The sequence below is a fragment of the Rhinolophus hipposideros genome, assembly GCF_964194185.1.
Source record: "Rhinolophus hipposideros genome assembly, chromosome: 20".
NCBI classification, from domain to species: domain Eukaryota; kingdom Metazoa; phylum Chordata; class Mammalia; order Chiroptera; family Rhinolophidae; genus Rhinolophus; species Rhinolophus hipposideros.
The window spans coordinates 26,901,636-26,917,906 of NC_138066.1; the positions used below are offsets into that span (position 1 = coordinate 26,901,636).

The 16,271-nt window shown below is 52.0% G+C and overlaps 1 protein-coding gene across 7 annotated transcripts in view; it reads right to left on the minus strand.

Annotated features, from left to right (window-relative positions):
• Window positions 1-204: 204 nt before the first annotated feature.
• Window positions 205-16,271, minus strand: part of AKAP1 (A-kinase anchoring protein 1) — a 56,544-nt gene continuing 40,477 nt past the window's right edge. For 6 of the 7 annotated variants that reach the window (XM_081029247.1, XM_081029242.1, XM_081029248.1 and 3 more), the window contains exons 2-11: window positions 12,233-13,838; window positions 9,566-9,699; window positions 7,799-7,925; window positions 7,095-7,222; window positions 5,686-5,863; window positions 3,991-4,141; window positions 3,471-3,538; window positions 2,013-2,086; window positions 1,749-1,811; window positions 205-1,208 (exon numbers count right to left, since the gene is read on the minus strand). In XM_081029247.1, the coding sequence (XP_080885373.1) occupies window positions 1,134-1,208; window positions 1,749-1,811; window positions 2,013-2,086; window positions 3,471-3,538; window positions 3,991-4,141; window positions 5,686-5,863; window positions 7,095-7,222; window positions 7,799-7,925; window positions 9,566-9,699; window positions 12,233-13,814 (2,580 nt within the window). In that variant the 5' untranslated portion in view covers window positions 13,815-13,838 and the 3' untranslated portion in view covers window positions 205-1,133. Of the gene's footprint in view, window positions 1,209-1,748; window positions 1,812-2,012; window positions 2,087-3,470; window positions 3,539-3,990; window positions 4,142-5,685; window positions 5,864-7,094; window positions 7,223-7,798; window positions 7,926-9,565; window positions 9,700-12,232; window positions 13,839-14,951; window positions 14,972-16,271 lie in introns of those variants that run through there. The other variant, XM_081029245.1, reaches the window with a different exon arrangement.

Below are 16,271 nucleotides of genomic sequence, written 5' to 3' on the forward strand. Positions count from 1 at the left end.
TCTCTTTTAGGGGGACCGTCCTGCCCACCATCCATCCTCACAGTGGGCCTCTTCACTCCCCAACCTTTTCCATCATGGAAAAATGAACTCAAAGCTTTATCTGTAATGTATACAATTCATGATTTATATAAGCGTACGTTACTTATTTTAAATTGTACAATGCTGGAACCAGTCTAAAAAAAGAATCAAACACACCACTGCAAGGTAATTCAATGACTTGCTTTTTTTTTTTTTTTAACAAATTTGTACAGAAAAAAGAAATCCCCGGATCACAATCTACACCATCGAGTCACCCTGCTCGGTAGGCAGGACAACTCAGGGCCCGCAGCAGGAGCCGGGACAGGCAGCTACACTCTGCGGAGGTAACTTCTGCTCACAGATGACACGGGGTGTGGAAAAAGCTTGAGTTCCCTTTGTTCTCCAGTGTCTTGTACAAAATATTACATTTTTTTAAACATATATTTACAGAGTTTGCACAAATAGAAAATGGTTACAAATTACAACCAGGCTTGGCGAGATAACAGTTTCCTCCCCCCGCTGACCAAGGCCAGAGGTTTGATTGCTTTGTATTTACATATGCATTAAAAAGTTTGCCTTCTTAAGAGACCTAGGTGACGTTTATAAAAACTGGCTAAAGATCATAAATTCATATATGTCAGCTGTACAAGTAATCGATACCAATTAGTCAGTTCATGTCTTGCTCCCTGAAGAAAGACTTGGAAGCAAAAGAAACCCTCTCAAGCAAGCAACACATCCCTTGGCATGTTTGCTATAATTGGTTTGGTTTGGGGTTGGGGAGGAAGTGGGAAGGAAGGAGAGAGGAATGCAAAGGAGGGGGCTAGGGACAGTCTGAGGGGGGGTAGTTTTCCTTCCACTTTTTTTCTTTTTTAATAGATTATAACCAGGTTAAGCCGACAGGCTTGTTACACACCATCTATGGCTTTGAAAAACACCCACAGCTCCTTCCTTGTCTCAGAGATGAACCATCTTCTCAACATGAGCACAATGCAGAGAAAAAGAACTTTCTGAGGAAGACAACGTTTGTTATTCTGATGTAAAGTCTTTGCCTTGAGTGCCAAGCCCAATTTCAACAGTGCAAAAAAGACTCAAGTGGCTGTTGGGGGGCGGGGGGGTCAGAGGCTTGTATAGTAGCTGTCTACCCACTGGGCAAGTCCTCGCTCCACCAGTGACCGGTTTATCAACACCACCTAGAAAAGAAAGTTCCCTTGAGAGCTATGCCCACGGCACTCAGGGTTCTCCCTCCCACAGTCCCAGGCCACCACCGCAGGCAACAGGTACAAGCGTAATGGAGGGAGGGGGCGTGGCGCATTTTCCGGGCATCTACTTATGTTCTACTGGCTTGAGGACAGGCTTTTCAATGTGCCAAAGAAATCGAAGCTTTAATACCATGAGATGGAAGAGAGCAAACCTCCAAGGACAGAAGGTTCGGGAAGGTCTGAACCAAGTCCAGGAAGGCCCACTGACATTCTGGGCCAGATAATTCTTTGTGGGGACTGTCCTGTGCGCTGTAGGATGGTTAGCAGCACCCCTGGCTTCTACCCAGTAGATGCCACTGGTGTCACCATCCCAGTTATGTCAACCGCAAAGGTCTCCAGGCATTGCTAACTGTCCCCTGGGGGGAAGGGGTCTATAGTTACATCCTCTGGTTAGCTCAAGAGGAGCCCCAGCTCCACATCAACCATTACTGCTGCCCAGTAACTTAGGAGGAAAAGGAGGACAGAACTTACTTCATCTCCAACCACACTCCATAGCTGAATCAGAGGAAGGCCAGTCGGACTATAATTTGTCACCTGAAAACAAAACAAAACAAAAAGCATGTTTAAAATTTATCCCATGCCCCTCTCCTTAAAGACTGCTGGCCAAACGAGGGCAGAAGAGCCACAGGAAGGCAGGCATTTAAAGGTCAGTTTCCAAGAAGCCCGGATGAGGCCGGAGGCTCCTTGGACAGACCCAGCCCGGCCTGCCCCACCTCCCGCCCACCAGCCACACACCTGAGCCAGCAGTGCTGTATTTCCTGTCATCTCACTCATAGCTGCATCCGCCTCGGGTGAGAAGTGCTCATCATCTTTAGAAGGAAAAGGAAACACAGCCTTTAGACGCTCACTGAGGCAGGCACTCTTGTCACGTACACCACTTCCAGGTGTATGCCAAGTAGAAGCCCTCAGAGGCTAGCATGGGACTTGAGAACCTCATCTGGGAGAGCCACCTACGTCAGGAACAGAGCCCAGGCCTGTCATATACTCAGGATCCCTGCTACATACTACCCACAGAGGAACAGAGGACCAAAGGGACAGAAACTCTGCCTTCAATGGGAACAGCACCACCGCCACCTCTTTGGGGAGGACTGGGCTGAGCACGTCCCTCCACTCAATCAGTAGCACCCTACGAGGTAACAGGTGTTATTCCCCACGTTACAGGTAAGAACACAGGAGACAAAGGTGGATGGCCAAAGCTCAAGCAGCTCCGAGTGGTACAGGTGGAATTTAAACCCAGGCAGCTGGCCACACAGCCCAATACGGGCAGTCACCCCACAGCGGGCAGGGCCCTGAGGCAGCATTCTTCATCAGATTATAAAAGTTACGTACAAGAACACACCCAAGGCAAAAGATGGTAAGGAGGGGAGAGGCAGGTTTACGAAGGTCTGGGAACATCCTATGGAGGAGGGAGCGTTTCAGCTGGGCCTGGACAGACTGTTGAGATGGACAGAAACGGAGGAAGGTTGGGCAAGAGCAATAAAGGAAAACAACACGAAGCCCCTGCCCAGCATTTGACTGCAGCGAGATTATAGTGCTTCCAAAGCGTCACACTGCTTTCGACAAGAGCAAGACTAGAAAGGGCAAACCGGGGGCGGAAGGAGATGGAACCAATGGACTAGTCGCCACGGATATAAAACTCGTCGTAAGTAGCTGCAACTTGACCAACATCCACATCCCAGTTCCTGGGTTTATGTAATTCCCTTGGCCACCTTGAAAGATAGGTACCACCCCATTTTCCAGAGGGGGGAAATCGAGGCTAAGTAACTTGCCCAAGGTCAAACTGCCAGTCCCCTTCCCTTCGGCAATGTAGTCACAGTGAGGGCCATCGCACAGCGCCCCCAGGAGCTGAGGCCCCGCGAAGCACTGCCAGGGCCCCAATGCCGGCCCTTCGCCGGGGTGCTGGCCCTGTGGGTCTCCACTGTGTTCTGGAAGGCACCTGTGTCGGCAGCCTCCCTGAGCTGGAGGTCTGGATAAAGTCTAGAGCAGCAGACCTGAAAGGTGGTCCATGGACCCGCAGCACTAGCGTCACCCGAGACTTAGAAATAGGAGCCCTCAGGCCTCAGCCCAAGGCTATCAATCAGTCAGAAACTGAGAGTGGTAGCAGTCCACGTTAACACGCGCCGTCCTCCAAGGGAAAATGAGGCTCCCGACAACTGCTCCCCGCCCTTCCAGCCAGAGGCCCCCAGCTGTTACCTGACAAAGGCATCACACTGTCCAGAAGGACTTCTGCTCCCTGGAACGGCAGGGTCACAAAGTCGGACCTAGAAAAACAAGAAAAGAACACATTGAACATGGACGTGAAGGCCGACTCCACTCCTTCTGCTTAGTGCCCTGACCCCTGCAACCCAGCAGGAAGCAAAGCTGAGGTACCCATGATGGGCAGTAAGCCTCAGCTGCCCTCACAGCTGAATGCAGGCCACCCGCCCTGCTGCAAAAGCCTGACCTCAGAGGGACTTCCTGCATCACACACCCAAAAAGAGGCCTGCTTCCCTTCTGCCATAGGACACATGGGGGAATTCTTCCCTAAGACAGGCCTCTCTAGCTCAGTTTGGCTGAGGCGAGCCATGGAATTTGCTTCTATCAGCCTCTGTTAAAGCAGAGCAGGCAGCAGCAGGAAGGCTTCACCCACATCCCAGGCTTGGGGAATTGCTTACGCAGAACTCCCAGGCCCCTCACACGCAGGGCATGCACTTTTCGAGGAGCCTCGACTCACCGGATTTGCCGGAGCACATCTACTTTCACTCTCTTATATCCACCGTAGTCCACGTAGCGAATCTCCACTTCGTTGGTCTCCTCATAGGAGGCCACCACTTGAGCTCGCCACCAGGCACCATCCACGCCGGGGGCAGCACAGATGACCGTTACTGCAGGGCACGAAGAGAGCGTGTGGACAAGCCTGGCCCAGGGCGGGGCACCAAGGGCCACGTAATTATCACTACCCACCTCCCTACATTCCTTCTCAGAGGCCTGTACCTCCACGCCACAGGGGACGGGAACCGCAAGGAATCCCCAAAGCCTCCCCTAAGACTGGCCAACAGAAGGACCTAGGCTGGGAAATTCAGCCTAGCACGTGTGCCACCCACAAAACTATCCAGGCCAAAAAGCATTCATTTAGATCTGTTTACTCTGGAACTTACTGAAGCCTGAGATGAACACGGATTAACTGAAACAAAAAATAAAACACAAAATTCAGGGAATGGGGACTTATATTCTTAAGGGAACGTCCTAGAAAGACTCAAGAACTCCAAGTGCAGCAGACCTCAGTGGCTTGGTATCTAGAGTCTGCTGCGGCCCATGACAATCAGACCCAGGGCTGATCAGATGGGGGTTCTCAGACCTACACCCCACTTCTTCTCACCTTTGCCGAGGCACACATGCCCTGGGCAGCCAATAAGGCCAGAGAGCAAGTACCCCAATAGTCGCCAACCCCACTCTGGAGCAGCAAGGACGGGGCAGATTGAATCGTGGGGAGGTCGCCCAGCAGAACCCCTGGCAGTTGCCCCAGGCTGGCTGGGATGAGGGCCTATGACACAGCTGGCCACACTGTGTCTTGACCCTTAAAAGCAGCCCCTGGTGCAGTCACCTGCTGGCCTCCAGTTTGGTCTTTCCCGCTGGGTTGAGGCAACATTACAGATTCTGACAAAAACCAAAAGCCTTATTCCTCCAGGAGAAAACCAAACAAAATGCTATAGCTAATTTCAAAAGTTTTCCTGACTTGGGGGAAGGGGGGTTCACACAGTGTGAGGGATATCAATGATAAACGTCTAAGTATTACTTTGTCTTGTGCACCTGAAACTAATAAAAAAAGTTTTCCTGATGCTTGAAGCCCACTGGGGGACTGTAAGTTTGGAGTCCTTGACGGGGGTGGGTGGAGAGCTGTTCGGACATTCGATCCCAGCCAACAGGGCAACACAGATAATAGTGACAGAGAATGGGCTCAAGGTTCCAGCTGAGTTCAGATCCCACCTCCTGCTCAGGTACGACTTGGGCAAGTCACGTGACTTCAGAGGTTCCCAACGCACTGCGGGGGTTTGATGCACCCGGGGAACGTCTGTGGGACCGTGATCTGCATCAGGAACCTCACATATGACACATACAGCATCCAATCCCGATTCCTGGAACAAGTGGGCATCAGCTCCATTCAACAGGTAAGGGGCAGAGCTGGGATGCGCATCCATGTGTCAAAACTCCACTCCAACCCCAGGGCTCCACTAGCCAATGCAAACAGCACTTGGGCGAGCCAGGCAGCTCAGCCCGGAGTAACCCTATGCCAACAGCAAGAAGGCAAGGAGGCGGGTCCCATGAAGGTTCTGACCACAGCCTCCTCCGGGTCAAGACCGGGGACAGAACAAGCCACCCCCACGACTTCTCCGCGTGGCCTGGCCAGAGCGCCCAGCAAAGCACTTACTTTCCACTGGGGTGGGCAGGGTGGGGATTCCGGGCTGCGAGTAGCAGAGGTACATCTGCTGGTCCAGGCTGCGCAAGGCATGGAAGGTAGGGTGCGTGTGCTGCTGCACAAACAGGTGCCCGGCGTTGACCTGGCTGACCACAATCACCTCCACAGTGATGCCATCCGGGAGCATGAGCTGCAGGGGACAGGACGGGAGTGAGCACTGCAGCAATCCTTCGCATGTTTGGGTTAAGCCCCCACGCCCCGGGTCAAGTCTCTGAACTGGCACAGCTTTGAAAAGAGCATGGCATCCTGATGGCAGGGGTTCAAGGAAAACTTACTTTCGCATGGGAAGGGTTTTTCCACACCATTGTGGCCCTCCCTGCCATACCGTGAGAACCACGAGGTGGCCCCGCTCAGGGCTGGGTGGGGAGTCTCCCAGGAGCGAGCTGTGGAGGTACTGCTGGGCCTCACTGATCTGGGCAGCATCCATCCGCCAGAGCTTCCCCTCCCCAAACCTCTTTTGAGTCTATAAGACCCAGGGGAGGCAGCGAGAAACGAAGCAGCCACTAAGAACAAGGTGCATAGGCCCTCAGCCAGGCCCTCGGCCTGCAGCTGACCCTAGGAATTTAAGGTTCGACAGCATCTCTCTACTCTGCCTTCCTACCAGCCAGAGTCCACTGTTAAGGTCTGCAAGCGTCTCATTCAGTCTATTCTTACGCTCCATCAACACGCTCCCAACTCATTCCCACTCTGGGGTTTGGAATATAAGTGTGCTTGTGGCCAGGCACATTCCAGGCCGTGGTCTTTAAGGAGCTGTACGTAGACACTAGATTTCCCGAACCTACGCTACAGGAAACACCTAACCCAGCAGAGCATCTAGGCCACCTTCCAGCCAGATGGCCCAAGAAGAGTCTCTGGCTAAGAGTCAGGGCCTCCATCTCTCCCCCTGGGTGAGAGGCACTGGGGTCCCGTCTCCAGTCCCACTGAGCCACGCCAAGAGCAAGGGAAGGAAGCCACACTAACCACTCAGTTATTTAAAAATAGAGTGGGTCTGGAGCCAAGCTTCCCGGGGAAAACTCTGGTTCAGAAGTGAAACAGGGAGTGGGCTTCAGCTTCCATGGGAAAGAAAAGGGGCAAATAAATGCCTTTTATATAAAGGGTATCCAAGAGGCAGAGCCAAGGGAGAGTGGTCCTTCCAAACAGGGACCGAGAGGCCTCTGGCTTCCTACCAGCACTCCACCGCTAGCCTGACCTTTCCCCCGAGGTCACAGGCTAGAAGCAGAACTGACGAGGGGATGCGGCAGTGAGAGGGCCCAGTCATCAGTGAGCTCTTGGCCTTAATAAGCCATGGTCTGGGAATTTGTTTGGGGCAGGTTGAGGGGAAAGGGGCGCCAGAAGTCCTGGTCCCCCAGGGGCATGCTCACCCAGGAAGTCATTGGAAGAGAAGGCAGGGCCAGTGAAGGCAGTGGGGGAGCGTAGATATTGGTGAGGTTCAGCTCCTTGAACTTCTTCCCAATCAGGTTCAGCGCCTTGTCTACATGATGCTGAGAACCTAAATGGGGGTTGGAGCAGGACGCAGTCAGTGAGCAAGACAAACTCAGCAAAGCCAAACTCAGGCACACACTCATTTCCGAAGGACTTCTCCTGGAGTTCAAGTGTATCTTTAAGGTGTCAAAGTGGTAAGTTTTGCCTTAGGAAGAAAGGCATCTAAAGAGACTTGAAACCCCCTGACCGTTCAAATCACACCTGTGCTTTGACTCCAGTAAGAGGCTAGCAGAGGGGAAAGGCCTGGCCCTCAGCGACCAGACCCGAGGGGTATCTCCCGGCTGTGCTGTGAGAGAGCCATGTGGGGCGGTGGGCACTCTAACCCAGGACCCTGACCCACCCAGCTGAGTGCCCATGCCTCTCCTGGCCAGGGCATCTGGGGAGGGACCCGCTTCTCCTTCAAGCACCTGCACTGGAGATGAGGGGTGAAGGGAAGATATGCATTGCTCCCGTCACCTGACGTGTGCAGTGTTTTCTCTTCAGAGATGTAGATTCCAACAGGGGAGCCAGTGGAACTCAGATACCTCAATGTGCTTACGTTTCAGGTAAGAAAACGAAGCACAGGGCAGCAGCGGCCACTGACCTTCTATGTGGCAGACCTGGACACTCTGGGTGTAAGGCAGGGTGGAGATGTAGATCTTGGCCCCAGACGTTTGCTTCAGAAAACTCACATACCGCCCCTGCTTGCCAATCAGCCGACCGACTAAGTGCTGACAGAGAGAGAGAAAGAGAAGTGGTCAACGGGAAATCAATTCCCTACACTCCCAAAGTCCTACCTTTGTTATACAAAAGGTCAAACTCCAACATATTATCAACTGTTAAAATGTCAGCACTCATTTGCTAAGCACTATTCTAAGCACCTGAATTTATTTATAGTGCTTTTGAAATGGTTATCTTTATCACCGTTTACAGATAAGGAAAACAAGCCCAGAGAGGCTAAGTAACTCACCCCACATCACACAGCTACTAAGCAGCTGAATAATACAGTCTGGCTCCAGGACTCAGCAGTTCCCATTTCATCCCTGACCACGTGACCCAAATCCAAAACGCTGCAAAGGCAGCATTTTCTCCTCCCAAATCTACAAAATGAGGTGTTTTACTAACACAAGGGTCATTTCACTAGCACAAGGGTCAATTTACGACTCTTCCATTTCTTCAAATCTACTCAGGATTGAAGGTAAAGGGGCTCACTTTGAAAATACAGGTCTGAGAAATAACCCTTGGGCTCCTGCTGCCAACTGACAGCAGGCTGGAGCCTTCAGAATCCGAGGCTCGCAGAAGTGCCCAGCATGCCATAGTTCAAGGCGGACAGCAGCAGCCAAACTTAGCCATGATGTAAGACAAGCTCTGAATCGATCCCAAACGACCCCACACCCCACGGAGCTACTTGGGACGTGGTCCCCTCCGCACCCAGAGCTGCCTGGGAATGCCCTTTGCATCCACTGAAGGACAAGAGGGCAGGATAGCTATCAGGGTCACTGGGGGAGGAAATAACCGAGAGAGCCAGCACCCCAGGTCAGGCTGACGGCTTCACCCAGAGTTCAAACCAAGCTAAGTCTCCATTTGGCAGGAAGCTAAGTGCCCTGGGAGTATGCAGTCAGCCAATTATTTCTGAGCCCCAGAGATAAACATCAGGACCAAGCTAATAAGTTGTTAAGTTAGAACAGCAAGAAGCTAGAAACCACTTAAGCACCCTGGAATTGGGGACTGGTGAAGTAAATTGACATTCACACAATGAATAATGCAGTTAAAATTACATTTTCAAAGAATAGCACGGGCAAATTAAATCGTTAAATATTTAAAAGCATTAATTAAAGCAACATAATCTCAGTTTTGTTTAAAAACCACAGGGTGCAAGACAAGAAGGGAATAAAAGTCTTTGCAGTCACTCTCGGGGGGAGGATTAAAGCTGATTTTTATTTTCTTCATACATTTCTACACCTCTCGAGTTCTCTAAAATATGGATTTATGCTGTGCTCAATTATCAAATCCTTTGCACTGGAGAGCCTGCGCAGAGCTCAGTGAAGGGACTGCCGGCTGTCCCATGTCCTCTGTCTGGTCTCGCGAGCATCTCCAAGCAGATGGGAGCCCTGACATACAAGAAAAGCCCAGGGTGGGCGAGCAGGCCTGGGAGTTTGAAGAGGACGAGAAGAGGAGGCTCCTGGCGACAGCTGGAGGAATTCCACTTTGCGGGAACTCTCGGAATCTTGGCAAAATGAAGCATTGCCTTTCCCTCCAGCCTTTGGCTCACTGAGGGGCTTCTCCTGGTTGATTGTCCCGCCCTGGAAGCCCTGTCCCTAAGCCCGATGACCCTGGGCCAGGGGCGAACTTTGAGTTTGCAGCCCTTTACCTTTGGCACCTCAATCTCCCAGATGATGAGGTCAACCTTCTTAGGATTGGAGCTTGCCTGGGCATTCTGGAAACCATCAGTCTTCCTGAGGCCACAGCAGCCATCCACCGAATCCATGCTGTTCCCGTCTGAACCTGCAGGGGAGGAAGCAGCATGTATAGCGACACCCAGACACTGGCTCAGAGCAGTTAATAAGGTACAACTCCCAAACTCACATTCCCTGGAGGCCCCTGCCCCCACCCCCCTCAAGCTTGGCAGGTGACTGTCAACTAGCAGTCTAGAAGGGCTCAGAACAACCCCAATGAAAGGAGGGCTGGGGGTGTAGATACACCTAATTTTAGCCTGTCACTTACAGTCCCACTTGCTTAATTGGCAGCCGCACCCAGCCACAGCTGCTGGAGCAAACAAGTGGTGAACTGGGAAGAAACAGACGCTGGCCCAGGAAGGGGAGTCCATGGGGCGGGGGACGGGGACAGGCCAACAGGTTCACATGGTCTCAGGAGGGTGTAGGCATCCCCGGAGATGGAGACCCACAAGTCAGAACTACTCCACAACCCTTCCGACTGTGCTAGTACCTCAGACCAAGGGTCCCTAGCCCCAAGGCCCCAGGCCTGGGCTCACAGGTGGTGGCCTTCAGCCAAGCAGAGCTAGAAAGAGTCCTCTCTCGCTGGTTTGTCTGAGGGCCCCATTCTTCCCAATCAGGGCTCGGCCAGAATTGGATGAAGGAATGGGATCCTCCTTTCCTTCTGCTTAGGCCCGACTAGTGCAACTCTGAATGCTCTTCTGGGCTCGTGGCGGGTCTTGAACCCTCTGGCTGAAGCTCACTCCCAAGAGGACAGAGTGAGCAGCAGGGCTCTGGCACCCACGCTGCTCCACTCTCAATCGAGAATGTGCCAAAGGGACCACTGCAGAAAAACGAGGTGGCCAGACCAGCTTAAGAGAAGCGGCTCTGGCTTAAATATGGATGACTCAATTGTCAGAAATAGACCACTCCTAAGATTCTACTAATTAGGTTATCTTGCACATGTTTTCTGCAAACCCTGGGTGGGCATAATCATTTACCAAGCAACCCATGATGTAGACGAAGTTACGAGGAGGAGATTCCCTCGCAGCTAAGGAAGAGTCACCTTCAAAGTGACCTCCTCCCTCAACACAAGGGGCCCCCAGCCTCTGCCCAACAGAGCAGGACTGGATGGTACCTGCCGCCCCGATGACACCCACAGGTGGCTCAGACCGTACCAGGACCCTAGCAGGCTGCACTCAAAGGCCAGCTTCCAGTTTCCTCAGTGTGGCACTCGCTGGCCCTCCCCAAGCTTCACTTCCTCATGTACACGGCAAGGCTACCGTGAGAATACATGTCAGGCACAAGCCTGGTGCTGGGCAGAACTGGGTGCTTGGTGAATGGTCCTCCCAGGCCTCTAGGTGCCATGCCCACGCCTCCCCACTGGTCACCACAGCTCAGTCATGGCCTCTCTTCTGCGTGGCCCACACTCGGAAGCCTGCAACACATCTGAGGGCCACTACTGTGGATCCAGAGCTGGCATGACAAGGTCAGGGGGCTTGTTAATTAACCTGAAGGGAACAAGCAAAGGGAAACCCCTTTATTGTAAAAAGATTTTCACCCATTTTAAGATGCCTTAAAAAAAAAAAAAAAGCATTTTAACATCCCTGAAGTTCGGGGGCATCTTACAGTCTCTGGCCTTCTGCACTCATGATTGCAGCCTTTTTTTTTTTCCTTTAGGGGTACATAAAAAACAGGAGTGTCTGAATCAGTGTATCTTAGAGGGGACAAAACGTAGTGTGTGGTACCCACCAGGTGCTGCTGAAAGTAGAATTCCCACGAAAGATTCCCAACCTTCCTGGAGCTGAAATGGTAGGGAATGGCTACAGGACAAGCAAGTCAAAGACCAAAGCAGGGAATTTATGGTCTCTTTCCACAAGATAAATGAAAATACCCTGGGGTAGCTGCAAAAGCAGGGTCAGGAGCTGCTGATCTGGAAGTGAGCGATCTGAACTGTCTATGTGGGGGGCTCAGCATTCGAAAAACCAGAGGACACTTCGTTACCAAAGTGGCCCTCTTTCCTGGCTGCACAGAGGCGCTCTGCAAAGGAGTATAGGTGACAGCAACCGCGCAGAAAGCACGAGCCTCCCCCACATACTCAAAGCTGGAGCCATTCTCTGGGTACTTACCAGGAAAGAGCTTCTGCAGAAGGAAAGCAGGTGAAGACATGGGAACAAGCACACGATGAAAAGGAAATAAACCATTAAATAAGCTCATACTCATTCTTGGTACTCAAGGGAATTTAAGCTAAGGAGACCTCTCTCCATTTTAAAAAAAAGAAAAAAATGAAGAGGTTGGTGTTTAAAAGAGGAAAAGGGGCACACTTAGGTTAACTGGTGAACCCAACTTTGATGGGCCGGGGAGGGTCACTGGCTGCCCCAAACCAAGTTGCGGCTGCATGGCTTTGGGGTTCTGGGCAGCCTAACTTCTCAGTTACCTGCCAGCGCCCCGCTGTGCCCCGACCTTCTGCAGGCCGGCTGGGACACAGCTGAAGAGCACCGTTAACACAGAACTAGCAGAGAGAGGCAGACTGGCAGCCTTTCTTATGAATCAAGGGAAACCCCATGGCCGCCTCTCTAAGTGACGAACGCCCACGACCCTCCTACCTCCCGAATGATCAGCCTCCGCATCCATGGTCCATCCATCCTCAGTCCCTAAGTCTGACAACTCCCCCTTCAGCACCCCGTTGCTAAACGGCACAGTACTTTCTGGCAGCGGCGAGGTGGTAGCTTTGTCCCTGGGGCTCGAGTTGGTCTCTGTACAAGAGTCTTCAAGCCCTGAAGTACTGACGGAATCGGAGCACTGCCCGGAAGAAGCCACTGAGGAGACACCCTGGCTGTTGTCCGACACGCAGGCATCTTCCACTAGGACGCTTGAGCTGTGCAGTGACTCTCCGAGGGGGGCGGCCGGTGGTGGGCAGGGGGCCAGGGAGAGGTGGTGCACAGAGTTCTTTGGCTTCCTCTCCTTAGTGGGGCTGGACAGAGGGCTGGTCAGGCAGCTCACGTAGGTCTTTGGTGGTGGCAGGTCCTCTGCTGGCAGGCCCGGCGAGGGGAGGGCAGCACGTGATGGGCCCACGGCTGCCTCGGCTGTGGCCAGAGCGGGCTCTGCAGCATCTTGCCCTGGGGCAGTTTTCTGGCTGACCGGGGCACAGCTCTCCTCTTTTTGCCCGTGGAGCTGACTGGCTGAGGCCTGATGTACGCGATCGGCAATCTTCCCCATGGTGGTGGCCAGCACTTCTTCCGTCGCCTCCAAGATCACTTTGGAGATGATCTGGAAGGCAGCCTGCTCAAGCTCTTCGTTTTTATCCAAGGTCTCCTCTGTGCCCAGCTCTCCTGACACATCTCCGCCCCAGGCTCTGTCCTGGGCTGCCGGCGCCTCATCCTCCGTGGCCAGTTCTGTGTGCGGCGATTCGCTAAAGCTCCTCAGCAACTTCCCTACCGCGTCCCCTTCCACCTGAGGCAGGCTGCTCTTCCCTGCCTCTCCCCCTCCTCCTAGGGGAGCCAGGCTGGGGGCCTTGCTGCCCTGTGATTCAAAGCCATGTTCCTGGGACAGCACACCCTCTTCCAGCACCCTTTCTCCCAACGCTGCGTCGCCAGTGCCTTCGGCCCCACCTGTCTCTCTGGCCTTCGCCCCAGGGCCATGCTTCTCTGTGGGGGCTGCAGACTGACCTTGCTGGTCCCGCTCTGCCTCGTGCTTGCACACCTCAGCTGCTTCGTGGGGGAACGGAACAACCTTTGGGGATGGGAAGGAACACTCTAGAGGAACAGACTTGGCTTCGTCACCCATCAGGGCTAGTTCCACCCTTGTGCTGTCGTCTTTGTGTGTTCCTGGTGGAAATCTCGTGTCCGTGGTGTTAGAAAGATTGCCTGAAGATGCTGATGTACGACAGGCTGGACGTGCCCACAGCGGGGCTCGGGGCTCTGGAGAAGGCCTGTTCGCCGTGGCCAGCTCCTTTTCTGGTAACTGGGTGACAGCGGGAGGTGTGGACACGACTCCAGGACAGGCCTCTGCCGCTGGGATCAGAGCTTCAATGGCAGGGTCGGCCCTCAGCTCCACGGTGCGAGCCTCCACCTGTCTGTCGCGGCTACTGACATGCTCTTTTTTCCGAGAGAAAAACCACCACCAGCCAAGAAGTGCCAGCATTCCAGGCAATGCCAATGGGAAAAGTGAACGGAATTGGATGGCCATCCTGGAGGCTTGCAGTGACTGTACCTGGAAGAGAAGGAGAGGGATGCTATGAGAGCCTGGTAAAAGGACCCTGATACAACCGCAGAGGAAAGCCAATCAGCAGGTGATAGCTGAGCTGTTTGCTCTTCCTTTCCCTCCCCCTGAAAGGAGCGCCCTCCACACATTCATACCCGTGACTCTGGGCCACCCATAGGAGGACCATGGGCAGGAAGAGACACCTTCTGCTCCCTCACCCACACACGTGCCCTTGAACTAAGCTGCGCCTTCTCCTGAACAAATCCCTTCCTTTCTCACTTCTCGATGCCACATTCTCCCTGTTCCCCCAAGGAGCTAGTTACGTGTATGTGGTGTTTTAGTTCTCCAAACTCCCAGAACGCTTATTAATCCAGGTGGCACTGGAGCATTTTTAATCACCCATGGAATCCACAGGTATACATGTCCCTCACATGTACCCACAAAACCATGAGTCAAGGAAATATTAATCACACAGCAAGAGCCAGAACAAAAGTTCTAAAAGGACAGGGGACGCTCCAGGGTGGGACCAGCAACACACACAGTGGCATGGAGATACAGGGCATGCTTGGAGAACCAAGTCATTTAAGGAGCTCAACTGAGGGTCCTGGGACCTCCCTGCAGAGTGTAGACTAAATCCTGTAGACACCAGAGAACCCGCACAGGTCTGCAAGGCCTACACACCACACTATTTTCGGGTTGATTCTGGGAACAGGAGAAACATTATAATAAGCGAAAGGAATCTGGGGACATAAGTCAGATCCAGACAAGGAGAAATGAAAAGGGCCTAGAAGAAGGCAGTAGACATGTAAAGGAGACAGGAAACTCAATTTTCTTCATCTGTAAGATGAAGAACATAAGGATGACTGGCATTCGTTGAGATATGTAGTAAGTGCTTTGCGAAGCAGGGTTAGCTCTCATTAGAGGTATGTGGCGGATTTATTCTAGAATGCTTGTATCCGGTGTGGCCATGCCAAGTTTCATTTTGTATGCAAAAAATGTAAGTTTTCTTAAGACCCCGAATCCTCCACTGACATGGTGAATTACACCTTAATTTGGGTTTGTGCTTAGTTGCAGACATAAATGTAAATGCTCTAACACCTCTTACTGGTGTTATTTACTTACATAAATGTTCTCAGGCAAAACCAGAGCCTACAGCAACCTGAGTGGTGCTGACGTTCAGCCACAGCTGGGAGCCGCTGCACTAGGGCTGCTTCTCAAAGCGCAGTCTGGGGACCAGAGCACTGAGTATAACCTGGGCACCTGCCAGAAGCAGAGTATCTCAGCCCCACTGCAGACCTACTGAATCACAAGCTGCATTTCAACAAGATCTCCAGAGGATTCACAAGCACATTGTTTGTGAAGATGCGAGGAAAAGTGTTCCGCCCCCAAAGTGAGGAGGGTGGGGGACGCGCTGCGGAGGAGGTCATGTTCCGAAAGCACTGCCATCTTTGAAGATAAACCTTCCTGCTAATATGTGAAGATGAAGCAATGGGATTGGAGAATACAGAGTAGAACTAAGCAGTGGCCAGGGTTGGAAGGTTTTGTATTAATCCCTCCAAGCAGAAAGCTTCAATGCTCCTGCCTTATAACTTCAGATTCAAACGTGGAAACTCAGCTCAATACATACTTTCTCTTACATCATCCAATCTTCAAACATCTGGTTTGGAATGTACTTCCATCTTAAGGTTAAAATAACTCAAGGTCATACAGCCAAGAGATTGGAACTCACATTAAATCTGGAATCCACTACTTAATGTGCCTGCGGGGATCAGGCATTATATGGGCCAAGGAAAAAGTTGGTACTGCTCCTAAAACTTTATAATTAACCCACCCTATGACCCCAAAATCCCACACCCTGGCATCTTTTCCTAAAAACAAACACTGAAACAAACCTACATAGGCAGAAATCTATATGAGAATGCTCGCTGGGGTATCATTTGAAACAAAAGTCAGAGGAATCACTGCTAAATATATCGCAGAATCCCTGGACACCAGTGTTAGAGAAGTAAGCTGATCTTATGTACTGACTCGAAAAACTGTCATGATCCAGAAAATAAAAGCTGTAGCCCACCGTGTACGTGATGTCTGTGTCCACATGATCCCACAAAAAACCCGGGACCTGACCTGCAAACAGTCTCCCTCCTTCCTTTTGGGAAAAGAGATTTTGTACAGTTTCTCTCTCAGTGCTTCTCCAACATTAGCGCCACTTGGGAAGCTTTTAAAAATCCCAAGGCGGCACCCAAATCAATTCAACCAGAATCTCTGAGGGTAAGACCCAGGCACCAAGTTTTTTCATCCAGGTGACGCCCTTGTGCAGTCAAGCTGGAGAAGTGCTGTTCTGGAACAACTTGCACACAGCCAAAAAAAAGCGGTAGGTTATGGGCTATTTGCTTTGTGTTCAATGCCTTTCACATAAAAATAAATACAATTTTAAGAAGGAAA